We start from the raw sequence: 16,274 nt of genomic DNA on the forward strand, positions 1-16,274 counted from the left end.
GGAGAGAAAAGAGATGACGTTTCGAGTCCAGATGACTCTTTTTAAAAGGGGTTAGAAATTGACTGCATTCTTTCAAATACAATGTTAGCATAAATGATGCTAAACAAAGTTTTTCAAGACCACACAGCTGCCAATTGTTTATGTAAGTTGGAGACTGTGTGTGCCAGCTCTTTCAATAACACAGATAAGAATTCACACATTGTAAGTAAAAGCTATCTGTTTAGTTCAGTTGAGTCCTGTGCAAGTTTTAGATCATGTCTGTATCTGCTCTCTCTCTATCCCTCCAGTAAATCAGTCTTTTTTGCTTTCCATCATGGTAATTTTAAATGAAGGTCAACAAAAGAAGTTCAACATCGGACTAGTTTTGCCTACGTCCATTCTAACAGATGGACAGACCCTACAGTCACTGTTTAAAAGGAAGGGGTTGAAATGGAGATGAGGCAAAACCTTTTCTATCAGAGGGTCGAAAGTCTTTAGAAGTCTTCCTGAAAAGACAGTGGAAGCAGAGTCTTTGAATATTGTTAAGGCAGCGATGAATAGAGTCTTGGTAAACTTGGGGGGAGTGGGGGATAGGTTATGAAGGATAGGCAGGATCCAGATTTCAGACCCTTATCAGATCCACCATGATCTTATTAGATGGCAAAACAGGCTCGAGGGGCTGAATGGTTTCCTCCATTTTCATCTATTCTATGTAAATACAGAGAGGAACTCTGTTCTCGGTGCCTGCCAGTGTGTGTGTGTGTGTGTGTGTGTGTGTGTGTGTGTGTGTGTGTGTGTGTGTGTGTGTGTGTGTGTGTGTGTGTGTGAAATTCAAACTTGATTCCACTAAAATCAGCATATTTCCACTTCAATGTACTTAAAATTGAAATGATCCAGTGCACGGAAGTACAAGTCAACCGTTAATTAAAATAAATTATCAATTAGAAAATTATCTTTGCTGGTTTATAAACCTCAAATTACGATTGGCAGCATTAGAGAATGGAAGAGATTCCTCATGTATTTTTTGATGCAGGGATAGAAGGCCATTTAAAATGAATGAATTAGTGTCCCTGTCAGAATATTGGGCACGGCAATGCCCAGATATTTAGGTTAAGTGTTCATCCACTTAACAATTTATTGTTTGACACGTTCATTGAATCGCCGCACCGAGAACAAGTCAGCCAGCCCCAGGATATTTGTTTATCATTATCTCTCCAGCTGATACCCCCCTCACCAATAGGCATGGAACAAAACATGAGATTCTCCATAAGCACTGTTTGAAAAATGACTTAGCCTCTCCTCAAGGAGAGAGGAGGTGGTGGTCTCGGGCGCAGTGGGTTTAGTATCACTGCCTCCGAGCCAGAAGATCCAAGTTCAATTCCCACCCCCAGGACTTTCCTGTTTATTCAGTCATGGACCACATGCATCGCTGGCTGGCCAGCATTTTGTACCCATCCCTATTCACCCTTGAAGGTGTAGCAATTGATACAGCTTGCTAAGTCAGTTCAGAGGGCAATTGAGGGTCATTGCTGTGGATCTGGAGTCACATGTAAGTTTAAGTTTATTTATTAGTGTCACAAGTAGGCTTAAATTAAGTTTAAAGTCTATTTATTAGGCACAGGTAGGCTTACATTAAAACTGCAGTGAAGTTACTGTGAAAATCCCCTAGTCGCCACACTCCGGCGTCTGTTTGGATACACTGAGGGAGAATTTAGCATGACCAAAGCACGAACCAGTCTTTTGGGCTGTGGGTGGAGACTGAAGCACCCGGAGGAAACCCACGCAGATACGGGGAGAACATACAGATTCCACACAGACAGTGACCCAAGCAGAGATTTGAACCCGGATCCTTGGTGCTGTGAGGCAGCAATGCTACAGTGCCACTCCAAAGGTCAGACTGGGTAAGGATGGCAGATTTCCTTCCCTAAAGGAGGTTAGTGAACCAGATGGGTTTTTCCCGACAATCGGCAATGGTTTCATGGTCATCAGTAGATTCTTAATTCCAGATATCTTTTAATTGAACTCAAATTCCACTATCTGCGTGGATTTCCTCTCACAGTCCAAAGATGTGTGGGCTAGATGGATTGGCCATGATAAATTGTCCCTTGTAGCAGGGGATTAACAGGTAAAAACATGGGACTACAGGGATAGGGCCTGGGTGGGATTGTGGTCAGTGCAAACTTGAGGGGCCAAATGGCCACCTTCTGCATTGCAGAGATTCTATAACGTTTGATTCCACTAAAATCAACATTTTTCCATTTCTTTGTACTTAAAATTAAACATGATATACTATATTGGCCAAGCAGAACTTATAAAACTGGGGGAAAACAAGAGTGGCACGGTGGTACAGTGGTTAGCACTATTGCCTCACAGCACCATGCACCCAAATTCAGTTCCCAGCTTGGGTCACTGTCTGTGCAGAGTCTCCCCGTGTCTGTGTGGGTTTCTTCTGGGTGCTCCAGCTTCTTCCCACAGTCCAAAAGACATGCTGGTTAGGTGCATTGACCATGCTAAATTCTCCCTCAGTGTGCCCGAACGGGCACCAGAGTGTGGCGACCAGGGGATTTTCACAGTAATTTCATTGCAGTGTTAATGTAAGCCTACTTGTGACTCATAAATAAACTTCATAAAATGGAGGACAGTGCTTGTAAAGGCCATACACTGATAGAGAGATGCCACAATAGACTAGTCAGTTACTCACCTGTTGCTGGGTAGAAAGGGGGTCAAACCAGGTGCTCTTGGAATCGAGGGGTGAAAAATGCTGGCTGTTTCACCGAAGTGGGAGGGACATTTTGTGGGGGGAGGGGAGGGAACATTCTAGGAGATTCTCCATTATGAAATGGGGAGCTGTGTTTGTCAATGAGAGCCTGGAGGCCTGCCTTAGGGTTACTGTAAAAGGCAAATCAGCAGCTCACGGCTCCCTCAACCCAGCTTCCCCATGACAGAGTAGTTAACTTTAAATCAGATTCCCAATTGCGTTGAATTAACTTCCTTAACAGTTCTTGCGAATGTCCCACATTTCCACAGCAGCACCTTGGACCTCACGATGGCACAGTGGTTAGTACTGCTGCCTCACAGTGCCAGGGACCCGGGTTCGATTCCTGGCCTTGGGTCACTGTGTGGAGTTTGCACATTCTCCCTGTGTCTGCTTGGGTTTGCTCTAGTTTCCTCCCACAGTCAGAAAGACGTGCTGATTGGGTGCACTGGCTATGCTAAGTTCTCCCTCAATGTACCTGAACAGGCGCCAGAGTGCAGCAGCTAGGGGATTTCAACAGTAACTTCACTGCAGCGTTAATGTAAGCCTACTTGTGAGACTAATAAATAAACTTTAACTCCAATGGAGTCACAATGGATGTCTGTAGTTTGGATCATGTTTCGCCCATTTTCTGGTTTAAACCCCCAGCCCGACCCTAGTTACTTAACAGTGAGTCCCAGGTGTGGGCTACATTGTCTGTGTTGGCCAAATCAATGGCGGTGACACTTTAGCTGGCTTCAAACCCCTGCTTTTGAGCAAGGCGTTGCGTTTCTGGAGGAGTGGCTACCTTGAGCTAATATCACCCATCTTCCCAGTGACTGGTGTCATGGACGAAAGCCCAAGGAAAGTACAGGGAATTGGAAGAAATTTCACCACATGTGGTGTTCTTTTGTTGAAAGGTAGAAGGCAAAGAGAGTAACAGGTAAAGAGCATGAATGGACAGCAGTGACGGGCAGTGCCCACCAGAGATTTACACTGAGCTTTCAGCTTTTTGTATCGCTTTTCCAAGTGAATGGAGAGGGTCATCTATCCAAATTTGCAGGTGACACAAAACACGTTGGTACAGTGAGTCATGCAGCTGGAATCAGCGAGTGACATGAACAGTCTAAAGAACTGCAATAAATAAGGGCAGATGGAATGTGAACCCAGAAAGGAAACAGCAAAGCAGGGAAGTAAGAATACTAGTCCAAACTTACAAATCCTGCAAAAGGAGCCCATTCAGCCCATCTTTCTGCACCAACAACAATCCCACCCAGGCTCTATCCACGTAACCCTACATACTTACCCTGCCAATCCCTCTAACCTACGCATCCGGGGACACTAAGGGGCAGTTTAGCCTGGTCAATGCACCTAATCCAGACTGCAGGAGGAAACCGGAGCCCCCAGAGGAAACCCACGCAGACACAGGGAGAACATGCAGACTCCACGCAGACAGTAACCCAAGCTGGGAATCGAACCCAGGTCCCTGGAGCTGTGAGGCAGCAGTGCCACCATGCTGCCCATTCTTGTAACAATTTAAAATTAGGCTTGTGTACTTTTAAAATTGAACACCAGTAAATAGGGAAATGAGAATATTGGTCTGAACTGGGCTTGTATACCTGAAAATGGAACACCAGTAAAATGGGGAAATAAGAATTCCGATCCAAACTGCACTTTTCCTTCTTGGAAATAATCCATTTAAGATCCAAGACAGACAAATCCGAATGTTTTCCTGTTAATGGGAATGTAGGAGCAAAGGGATTTAGATATTCACGCTCGCAAATCACTAAAAGTTAATGTACAGGTAATCGAATATCACCCCTTATCTCAGGAACATTCAAAAGTGAGGAAGAGGAAGGTCTGACCCCTATCTGCATTCAGTTTTAAGCAACTAACCTCTAGAAATATATACTAAATTTGAAGGGACTCAGTAGAGATTAACCAGGATGATATCAGGGTTTAGAGGGTGAATTTTTGAAGGCGTGCTTTTTCGTTCCGTTTGAACTCCGAACATTGAGAACATGGTTTGTCAGCAGTCTTTAGAGATAATGGGATCTGATTGAGTGGATACAGATAGGCCTAACCCTTTGGCAATAAATGCTGGCCAGCCAGTGACACCCAAGTCCTAACAATAAACAAGAAGACTTGCCTCCGATAGAGTAGATGAAAATCAGCTGGAGTCCCTGCTCCCAAGTACGATCTGTTGACCTATCTGAAAGGCCCAGTTGTGCTTTGTGCAAGTTTTGGTGCTTAATCTCTGAGCAATGTGTGATTGATGAACCTGTCAGCACTCGCAGCTCACACACGAAAACCTTGGACAAGGTTTCAGGGCCAAAAGAATTGAATCTAATCTGAAATAGGGGCTAAACTGCTGGGCCAGGAGCCCATGGGATCAAGTGGAATGACCATTTTGCACCCGGCCCTGTATGATTTTCCACTGAGGGCAACGGAGATTAAAAGTTGTAGAATCACAGAACCCCCACAGTGCAGAAGGAAGGAAGCCATCTGGCCCATTAGGTTGACACTTTCTCTCCGACAGAGCATCCTACCCAGACTCTCCACTGCCCTATCCCTGTGACTCCACGTATTTACCCCACTAATCTTGGGATACTAAGGGGCAGTTTAGCACAGCCAATCCACCTAACCTGAACGAGCTTCAGTCTATCATAGAATCCCTGTGGGGCAGAAGGAGACCATTTGGCTCATCGAGCCTACACCGAGTCTCCAAAAGAACTTCTTCCACAGCCCCATTCCCCTGCCTCATATCTGTAAACCATGCATTTACCATGTCTAACCTACAAATCCCTGGACACAAAGGGACAATGACATAGTCTGGAAATGTAGACATTCTGGACGTATCACAGCTTGGTATGGCTCCAGCTCTGACCAAGACCACAAGAAACAATAAAGGGTTGTGAACATAGTCCAGTCCATCACACAAAACAGCGTCCCATCCATTGATTCTGTCTGAACTTCCCACTGCCTTGGAAAAGCAGCCAGTGTAATCAAGGATCCCAAGCACCCCGGACATACTCTCTTCCGCCTTCTTCTGTCGGGAAAAAAGATACTAAAGTCTGAGATCATGCACCAACCGCCTCAAGAATAGCTTCTTCCCTGCCGCTGTCAGACTTTTGAATGGACCTACCTTGTATTTAAGTTGATCTTTCTCGACATCCTAACAATGACTACATTCTGCACTCTCTCCTTCCCTCCCCTATGAACGGTATGCTTTGTCTGTGTGGCACGCAAGAAACAATACTTTTCACTTTATGCTAACGCACGTGACAATAATAAATCAAATCAAAACATTTAGCACTCCCAATCCGCACGTCTTTTGGAATGTGGGAGGAAACTCATGCAGACATGGAGAGAACATGCAAACTCCACATGGGCAGTCACCCAGGCAGGAATCGAACCCACGTCCCTGGCACTTTGAGGCAGCAGTACTAACCACTGTGCCACCGCGCTGCCCATTTAGGCGCAGTCAAAATTGCACACACCAGTTTTGAAAAGGCTTGTGGCATTCAAGGAAAATAAGGGGAAAGGAAGTTATTTGTTGTGTCAAATGGTTAGCAGTGCTGCCTCACAGTGCCAACAACCTGGGTTCAATTCTGGCCTCGGGTCATTGACCGCACAGAGTTTGCACACTCTCCCCGTTCTGTGTGGGTTTCCTCCGGGTGCTCCGATTTCCTCCCACAGTCTAAAGATGTGCAGGTTAGGTTGATTGGCCATGTTAAATTGCCCCTAGTGTCAGGGGAATTAGCAGGGTGGATATGTGGGGTTATGGGAATGGGACCTGAGTGAGATTGTTGTCGCTGCAGACTCGATGGGCCAAATGGCCTCCTTCGGCACAACAGGAATTTCATGATTCTCTGATTCAAATGCCAATAACTCGAGCAAAACTGCACTAATTTCTGCTTGACACATGGTTTCCTTTGGGTTTTCAGTATTCCTGCACTGACACATTGCAAAAGCTCCATTGTGTCAACAATAGCCTACGTCATTCGTCACTCGAATAAATCCCAGGAGAAATGCGAATTTTGTGAATGAGATCATTCATCAATAGGGTCAAGTCTCATTAAACCGAATGACAGCTCAGGAGAAGCAAGGGGTGAGTCAGCTCCGAGTCTGGATCAAAGCTGCATCTCTCTCTCCTTCACAAGCACAAGGAGCTGAATCCTAGATTTCCAATGTGGAAACAGGTACACATTGTCCCAAATCCTACAGAAAACAGTACAGCTTTATTGCCCGGATAAAGGGTAGGATTTAAAGAGGCGAGATGGATGACCATCACCAAAACCAGCATCACACCATCTTTTATTCAGTCGTGGGACATGGGCATTGCTGGCTGGCCAGCATTAATTGTAAGAACAACTCCAGGTTAAAGTCCAACAGGTTTATTTGGTAGCAGAAGCCACGAGCTCACTGCTCCTTATCAGGTGAGTGGGAGTTCTGTTCACAGCAAAGCATATAAAAACACAAACTCAATTTACAAAATAATGGTTGGAAAGCGAGTCTTTACAGGTAATGACGTCTCAAAAGGTACAGACAATATAGTGGAGACAACGTTAAGTGCGGGTTAAAGAGATGTCTATTGTCTCCAGACAGGGCAGTTAGTGACATTTTGCAAGCCCAGGCAAGTCGTGGGGGTTACAGATAGTGCAACATGAACCCAAGATCCCGGTTCAGGCCGTCCTCATGTGTGCGGAACTTGGTTATCAGTCTCTGCTCAGCGACTGTGCATTGTGTGTGACATGAAGGCCGCCTTGGAGAACGCTTACCCGAAGATCAGAGGCCGAATGCCCGTGACCGCTGAAGTGTTCCCCAACAGGAAGAGAACGCAGAGTCACTGAGCAGAGACTGATAGCCAAGTTCCGCATGCGAGGACGGCCTTAACCGGGATCTTGGGTTCACGTCACATGATCTGTAACCTCCATCACTTGCCTGGGTTTGCAAAATCTCATTAACTCTCCAGTCTGGAGACAATACACATCTCTTTAACCTGTGCTTATTGCCCTCTCCACTATATTGTCTGTACCTTTGAAACGTGATTACCTGTAAAGACTTGCATTCCAACCATTATTTTGTAAATTGAGTTTGTGCCTTTATATGCCCTGTTTGTGAACAGAACTCCCACTCACTGACGAAGGAGTAGTGGACGCTCTGAAAGCTAGTGACTTTTGCTATCAAATAAACCTGTTGGACTTCAACCTGGTGTTATGAGGCTTCTTACTGCGTTTACCTAATGCCAGCAACTCCACATCAGCATTTATTGCCCATCCCTAATTGCCCAATGGCAATTGAGAATCAACCACATTTGTGTCTCTGGAATCACATGTAGGCCAGACTGGGTAAGGATTTCCTTCCCTAAAGGATATGATTGAACCAGATGGGTTTTTCTGACAATGGACAATGGTTTCATGGCCATCAGTAGATTCTTAATTCCAGATTTGTTTTTTGGGAAGTGAATTCATCTTCCACGATCTGCCATGGCAGGATTTGAACTCAGATCCCCAGAACATTAGCTGAGTTTCTGGATTAAAAATCAAGTGATAATACCACGAGGCCACCACCTGCCCCGGAGCACCGAGGGGATTAAGTGACTCAAGCCAGGAATCGATCCCAGGTCCCTAGCACTGTAAGGCAGCAATGCTAACCATCGTGCTACTGTGTTGCTGCAGTGTTTAAAAAGTTAGACCACAAATGAGAGAAAGAAACAAATTCTCAAGGAAGAAATTCCAGACATGAACTTCTAATAGGCAATCTCATTTCACAAAATGTTGCACATGGGTTTCATCCACATAGAAATCATATAAGAATAAGAGAAATAAGAGGAGTTGGCCAAATTACCCCTCTACTTTCTCAGGAGGTCAAGGAAATTTGGTAGCTCCTCTACAACTCGCACCAATTTTTATAAATGCATCATAGAAAACATCCTTTCTGGATGTACTACAGCTTGCTATGGCTCCTGTTCTGTCCAAGACCACAAGAAACTGCAAAGGGCTGTGAACGTAGCCCAATCCATCACGCAAACTAGCCTCCCATCCATTGACTCTGTCTATACTTGCAATTGCCTCGGGAAAGCAGCCAGCATAATTAAGGATCCCACACACCCTGGACATTCTCTCTTCTACCTTCTTCCATCAGGAAAAAAGATAAAAGTCTAAGGTCATGTACCAACTGACTCAACAACAGGTGGCACGGTAGCAGTGGTTAGCACTGCTGCTTCACAACTTCAGGGACATGGGTTTGATTCCCGGCTTGGATCACTGTCTGTGTGGAGTTTGCACATTCTCCTCGTGTCTGCGTGGGTTTCCTCCAGGTGCTCCGGTTTCCTCCCACAGTCCAAAGATGTGCAGACTAGGTTGATTGGCCATGCTAATCAACCTTAGTGTCCTGGGATGCATAGGTTAGAGAGATTAGTAGGTAAATGTGTAGGGATATGGGGGTAGGACCTGGGTGGGATTGTGGTCGGTACAGACTCGATGGGCCAAAGAGCCTCTTTCTGCACTGTAGGGTTCTACGATTCTATGAGTTTCTCCCCTGCAGCTGTCAGACTTTTGAATGGACCTCCCTTGCATTAAGTTGATCTTTCTGTACACATATGACTGTAACACTACGTTCTGCACTCTCTCCTTTCCTTCTCCCCAATGTACTTGACGAATGATATGCTTTGGATAGCACAAGAAACAATACTTTTCAGTGTATCCCAATACATGTGACAATCGTATTTGCTGATTGATAAGATGATGGCTGATTGAATGAGCCTGAATTCCACTTTTCTCCCTCCAACCTCCCATAAGCCTTGTCTCTCTTGTTGTTCAAAAATCTGTATAACTAATCTTGAAGTCTCTGGGGTAGAGAATTCTAAAGGTTAACGATGCCCAAAGAAAGAAGAAGTTCCTCCTCATCTCCATCTTAAATGGGAGACCTCCTTATTTTTGCCCCCTAGTTCTAGATTCCCATGAGTGTAAACGTTCTCTCGCCCAGCGAAGCCCATTCAGAATCATATATATTTCATTAAGGTCATCTCTCATTCTTCTGAACGCCAACAAATATAGGCCCAACCTATTCAACCTTTCCTCATACCTGCAAGATAGACAAAAGCAGATTCACTTTGATTTGATTTATTATTGTCATATGTATTAGTATACCGTGAAAAGTATTGTTTCTTACATGCTATACAGAAAGCATACTGTTCATAGAGAAGGAAAAGAGAGGGTGCAGAATGTAGCGTTACAGTCATAGCAAGAGTGTAGAGAAAGATCAACTTAATGCAAGTTAAGTCCATTCAAAAATCTGACAGCAGCAGGGTAGAAGCTGTTCTTGAGTCGGTTGGTACGTGACCACAGGCTTTTGTATCTTTTTTCTGCTGGAAGAAGGTGGAAGAGAGAATGTCCAGGGTGTGTGGGGTCCCTAATTATGCTGGCTGTATTTCCAAGGCAGCGTGAAGTGTAGAAAAAGTCAATGGATGGCAGACTGGTTTGGGTGATGGATTGGGCTACATTCACGACCTTTTGTAGTTTCCTGCGGTCTTAGGCAGAGCAGGAGCCATACCAAGCTGTGATACAACCAGAAAGAATGCTCTCTATGGTGCATCTGTAAAAGTTGATGAGCATCATTGCTGAAATGCCAAATTTCCTTGGTCTTCTGAGAAAGTAGAGGCATTAGTGGGCTTTCTTAACTATAGTGTTGGCACGGGAGGACCAGGACAGGTTGCTGGTAATCTGGACACCTAAAAACTTGAAGCTCTCGACCATTTCTATTTCATCCCCATTGATGTAGACAGAGGCATGTTCTCCCATCATGCTCAATGAAGTCGATGACTATCCCCCTTGTTTTCTTGACACCGAGGGAGAGATTATTGTCACATCAAGGCTACGTCTGAAACACTTAACGCGTATCTTCTCTCTCGTTACAGATTCTGACTGCTGTGCTGCACATCTCTTTCATTTGACGTACCTGGTTCAGGTTATTAGTGGTTATCAGCTTAATATTTCAGTAGCTAAGTAAGCGCGGGATCTGTACCGGTTGGGTAATTTCAGGATCAATGCAGCACTGAAATCAGGATTGGCTTTGGGTAACTCTAACAATCTCCTAGGAAATATTTCCCATTTTGTCGACAGCGCAGCAGAGTCAAAAACCTTTGGCACTAATCCGCATTGTGTCAGAGACTTATCACAAAATAGGTGACAAGCCAATTCCTCTCCTACTGTGAGCTAAAGCAAGAATACATTTTCTGTAATAAATTATTCTGATGTTTAAAACCCAGTATTTAAATTGTATCTTTTTCTGATGTGCAAACTCCGCTGCTGGGAGTTACAGACCCACGGGGAGAGGTAACAGTGTTTACAATTCAAGCTAAACCACTGAGGAGTAAACTCAGGTACTTCAGCGCACAAGTCCTAATGGAAACGTGAAACTCACACTCCCAGAGACACTGTGCAAGATCAAAATTGGGATCGCTAAATTTTTTGCCCGGGTAGCCCTTGTGACAAACAGATCACCTGAGTCAGAGAATCATAGAATCCCTACAGGAGGCCATTTGGCCCATCGAGCCCGCACTGACAATAATCCCAACCAGGCTCTAAACTCCCACGTATTTACCCTGCTAATCCTCCTGACACTAAAGGGGCAATTTTTCAAGGCCAATCCACCTAACCCGCACATCTTTGGACTGTGGGGGGAAACCGGAGCACCTGGATAAAACCCACACGGACACTGGGAGAACAGGGAGAAGGGTAGCGCAGTGGGTTGCACTGCTGCTTCACAACGCCAGAGACCCAGCTTTGATTCCCACCTTGGATCACTGTCTGTGTGGAGTTTGCACGTTCTCCCAGTGTCTGCATGGGTTTCCTCCGGGTGCTCCAGTTCCCTCCCACATTCTGACAGACGTGCTGCTTAAGTGCATTGACCCGAACAGCGCTGGAGTGTGGTGACTAGGGAAATTTCACAGTAAACTTCACTGCAGTGTTAATGTAAGTCTTACTTGCGACCAATTTTAAAAATGTTTTAAACATGCAACCTCCGCACAGTGACTCAAGCCAGGAATCAAACCCAGGTCCCTGGCGCTGCGAGGTAGCAGTGCTAACCACTGTGCCACCATGCCGCCCCCTAGTTCTACTTGCTTTTCCACAGCAGTTGCTTGATTATTTTGGCATCCCTAAGAGCAGCTTTCCTTTTTCTGTGAGATACTGTGAAAGGTGTTAAAACTGCCACTCCACTTCAATGGGTTTTTCATTTCAGTTTCTCTCCCCCACAGCAACCGGATCACACGGGCATTTCTCCAAACTAATGTGTTTATCAGGAATTAGCTCTTTCTCAGAACATTCTGTCTTATCTTAAGCCAAAGGAGACTTCTTTAAAATTCTTTCACAGGATGTGGGTGCCACCGGTTAGGCCAGAATGTACTGTTTGTCCATAGCTGGCTTTGAGAAGGTGGTGATGAGCTGCCTTCTTGAACCGCTGCAGTCCATGGGGTGTAGGTATACCCATGGTGCTGTTAGGAAGGAAGTTCCAGTGAAAGAACAGCGATATATTTCCAAGTCAGGGAGGTGTATGGCTTTGGAGGGGAACTTCCAGGTGACAGCTTTGTCATGCATATTCTGCCCTTGTTCTTCAGAATCATAGAATCGCTACAGTGCAGAGGGAGGCCATTTGGGCCATCGAGTCTGCACTGACTCTCTGACAACGCATCTGTCCCAGGTCCACCACTCTATCCCTGTAACCCCACATATATATCCTATTAATTCTTGTAATCTACACATTTTGGGACACAAAGGGGCAAATTTAGCACGGCCAATGCACCTAGCCTGCATATCTTTGGATTGCAGGAGGAAACTGGAGCATCCGGAGGAAACCCATGCAGACATGGGGAGAGTGTGCAAACTCTACACAGTCAGCCAAGACTGGAATTGAACCCAAGTCCCTGGCGCTGTGAGACAACAGTAACCACAGTGCCACCGTGCCATCCGAAAACACAGTCTGGGTGCTGGACCTAGAATTAGAACCACAGAATCCCTACAGTGCAGAAAGAGGCCATTTGGCCCATCGAGTCTGTACCAATTCTCCGAAAGAACATCCCACCATTCTAGGTGATAGAGGCCACACATTTGGAAGGTGTTGTTTGAAGGAGCCTTGGTGAGTTGCTGCAGTGCGTCTTGTAGATGGTACACATTGCTGCTACTGCGTATCGGTGGTGGAGGGAGTGAGTGTTGAAGGTGGTGGATGGGGTAGCATTCAGAGGGGATTGATTTTTGAAAAATTAAACACATTTGCCTAGTCCACATTTGTGACATAATTCAATAGCTTGAAGGGAAAATACAAACAAAAAAGCAAGCTAGAGGTCTGAAACAATTCCAGAAAATCTGCTGGAGATATCCAGTGTGCCAGGCTGAACCTCTGGAGAGAACAGGCAAGCTAATGTATAGCTCCATCATCAATACTGGAAAAAAATTACAATTTTGACATTGAAACAGGGGATGCGAAATACACACATAGACACAAACAAGAGAGAAATCTTAATGTAAAAGCAAATTGCTACAGATGCTGGAATCTGAAACAAAAACGGAAAATGCTGGAAAATCTCAGCAGGTCTGACGGCATCTGTGGAGAGAGAATGGAGCCCACGTTTTGGGTCAGGATGACCCCTTTGTCGGAACTCAAGAGAGGAATCTTGTTAGATAACAACTTTCGGAGAATGTTAGGGCTTGAAAAGAGTTAATCAACACATTGACAGGTTCTCTTCAGCTGAAAAGAAAGCTTTCTTTCTATAGTGCTGACAATGATTTACTCCTTTTCAATATGGTTCCTGAACCTATTGTAGTTGTGGGTAATGCCAGCCTAATATAACAATGCCCTTGTGTCAAACACTGAAGTTCAGAGGGCATGTAAGTGTGGCAATTTGGGAGGAGACCCAGAAGACCAGGCAGCACGGTGGCACAGTGGTTAACACTGCTGCCTCACAGTGCCAGGGACCCAGGTTCCATTCCTGGCTTGGGTCACTGTCTGTGCGGAGTCTGCATGTTCTTCCCATGCCTGCGTGGGTTTCCTTCGGGTGCTCCGGTTTCCTTCCACAGTCTGAAAGACGTGCAGGTTTGCTGTGCTAACTTGCCCTTTAGGGCAGATTTTTCCCATCCCGCCTGCCACGGGAATCGTTGCGGGAGGGAGGTGAAAGGTCCTTTGACCTCGGACAGGATTTTTCAGTCCATTCGAGAGATGAGTGCAGACAGAAAATCCCACCCTTGGTGTCGCACGATGTGTATCGTAGGGGGATTAGTGGGGTAAACGTGTGAGCTTATAGGAAGATGGTGGGTCTTGTCGGAGAGTCAGTGCAGACTCGATGGGCCAAATGGCCTCTTTCTGCACTGTAGAGATTTTATGAAGATAGAACATTTCTAAGAATGTGCAGGGTCTAAGCTCAGTGGCACCCATGGGGTCTCAATGCAAAAAGAGCATCATCTTCCCAGACAAATGCAAGAAAATTCACGTGAAGCTATGGAAGCAAAGAGGAAAGAGAATGAGTAAGAAATGATGGTTGTCATGGAACAGGTTTAAGAAATCATGGTAAGGCTTTACATTTAGACTAGGTGCCAATGTCTTGTTCACAGATAAAAGCTTGGTTGATGTACCTCCCAGGACAGAGATAACCACTCCATGCATTTCAGCTTTCAATGAATTTGTCACAGGCTTCAATTATGATCTTGGGAGTTAGCCCCTTATTCCACCTCCCCCCAATAAATTTGGAGGTTATTGACAAAAATTATTTCTTACAATCCATATTTATACCATGCATCCCCAACGCCACACAGACATACACACACACGTATGGTTCAATAATGACCCTAAATGCCTATAATTTACAGATGCACCACCATACAAGACATCCTTTCCGGACGTATCACAGCTCGGTATGGCTCCTGTTCTGTGCAAGACCGCAAAAAAACTACAAAGGGTCATGAACAAAGCCCAGTCCATCATGCAAACCAGACTCCCATCCACTGACTCTGTCTACACTTCCCACTTACGACTGTAACACTACACTCTGCACTCTCTCCTCTCCTTCTCTGTGAACGGTATGCTTTGTCTGTAAAGCACACAAAAAATACTAATGCACGTGACAATAATAAATCAAATCAAATTAAAAAATCAAAAAGCAGCCAGCATAACTAACAACCTCACACACCCCAGGCATTCTCTCTTCCACCTTTAACCATTGGAAAAAAGATACAGAAGTCTGAGGTCAGGTACCAACCCACTCAAGAACAGCTTCTTCCCTGCTGCTCAGACTTTTGAATGGACCTACCACGCACTAAGTTGATCTTTCTCTACACCCTAGCTATGACTGTAACACTACATTCTGCACTCTCTCCTTCTCTATGAACGGTATGCTTTGTCTGTATAGCACGCACGAAACAATACTTTTCACTGTATACTGATACAATAATAAATCAAATCAAATCAAATCAGGACCAATCCCGGATCACTGCAAGCAATTGCTTAGCAAATTCCTTTGTGGGGGGTTGGAGAGAGGGAGAGGGATGGAGTTTCAGCCTCACACACACACACACACACATACAGATAGATACAATCGGCGTTCAATTTCTCACTGTGCATAACAAACAACTCAATCCCTCCTGACTTCCAAACGCCCCAAGTGAAACTTCCAAAACAAAATCCCCACTTGCACGCACAGAAAAAAGGAATGACACTGCAAATCAATCCATCCACCTCAGTCTGCTCCCTGCCCAGAGGCTGGAGCTGGTTGCCGGCACAGGGAAACAAAGAGGTGTGTGCTCACCGGCATCTAACAATATTGCCCACAGGAAGCACACACCTTTTTGTCTCAGTCTCTCTTACCTATTGTGGAGATGTGGGAAGCGTGGAACTGGTTATCGGTGAAGCGGCAGAGGAGGCAAGTCTTCCCTACTCCGGAATCCCCGATCAGTAGCAGTCTAAATAACACATCATACTGTTTAGCCATGGTGCCAACAATTGATACAAAAGTCGAGCACTTTTCTTTATCCAGATAGCGAGAGCCCCAGCGCCGCTCCTTTATTCCTCTCCAGTCCCATATCTGCCTGGCTGCCTGGATGCCACCCCAGAGCTTGATGTGTTGGGCTTGCTGGCTCTCTCTCTCTCTCTCTGTTGCAGGCAGGGGGTGGATGGATGGAATTATCTGGGCATTCTCGGGCTGCCTTTCTCCTCGGAGCTATCTGGAGGACACACAGGGAGAGAGGGAAGGAGTCTTTTCTGTTGCTCGCACTGACAGCAGGAGGGACGGGGACGTGGGGAGGGGACTCTGTGCCTGCAATGAATGACGCGGTGTGTGGGACTCCACCTCAAAGCATCCCGAGTGTAGGAGACATGCAGCCCTCCCCCTTCGTCCCTAACCCCTTCATTGCCATTTTCCTTTAACCCATTCCTTCCATTCCCTTAACCCATTCCTTCCATTTTCCCTTACCCTTATATTAAGTTAACCTTTCTCTACATCCTAGCTATGACTGCAACACCACATTTTGCACCCTCCCCTTTCCTTCTCCCCTATGTGCTCTATGAATGG

At 45.5% G+C, this 16,274-nt stretch overlaps 1 protein-coding gene across 1 annotated transcript in view; it reads right to left on the minus strand.

Moving 5' to 3' along the window:
• Positions 1-16,010, minus strand: part of rab15 (RAB15, member RAS oncogene family) — a 134,730-nt gene extending 118,720 nt beyond the window's left edge. The window contains exon 1 of the mRNA XM_080202063.1: positions 15,572-16,010. Within this exon, the coding sequence (XP_080058189.1) occupies positions 15,572-15,695 (124 nt within the window). The 5' untranslated portion in view covers positions 15,696-16,010. The remainder of the gene's footprint in view (positions 1-15,571) is intronic.
• Positions 16,011-16,274: the final 264 nt, after the last annotated feature.

Source organism: Carcharhinus amblyrhynchos, chromosome 14 (assembly GCF_965287045.1).
Source record: "Carcharhinus amblyrhynchos chromosome 14, sCarAmb.v2.hapA, whole genome shotgun sequence".
NCBI lineage: Eukaryota > Metazoa > Chordata > Chondrichthyes > Carcharhiniformes > Carcharhinidae > Carcharhinus > Carcharhinus amblyrhynchos.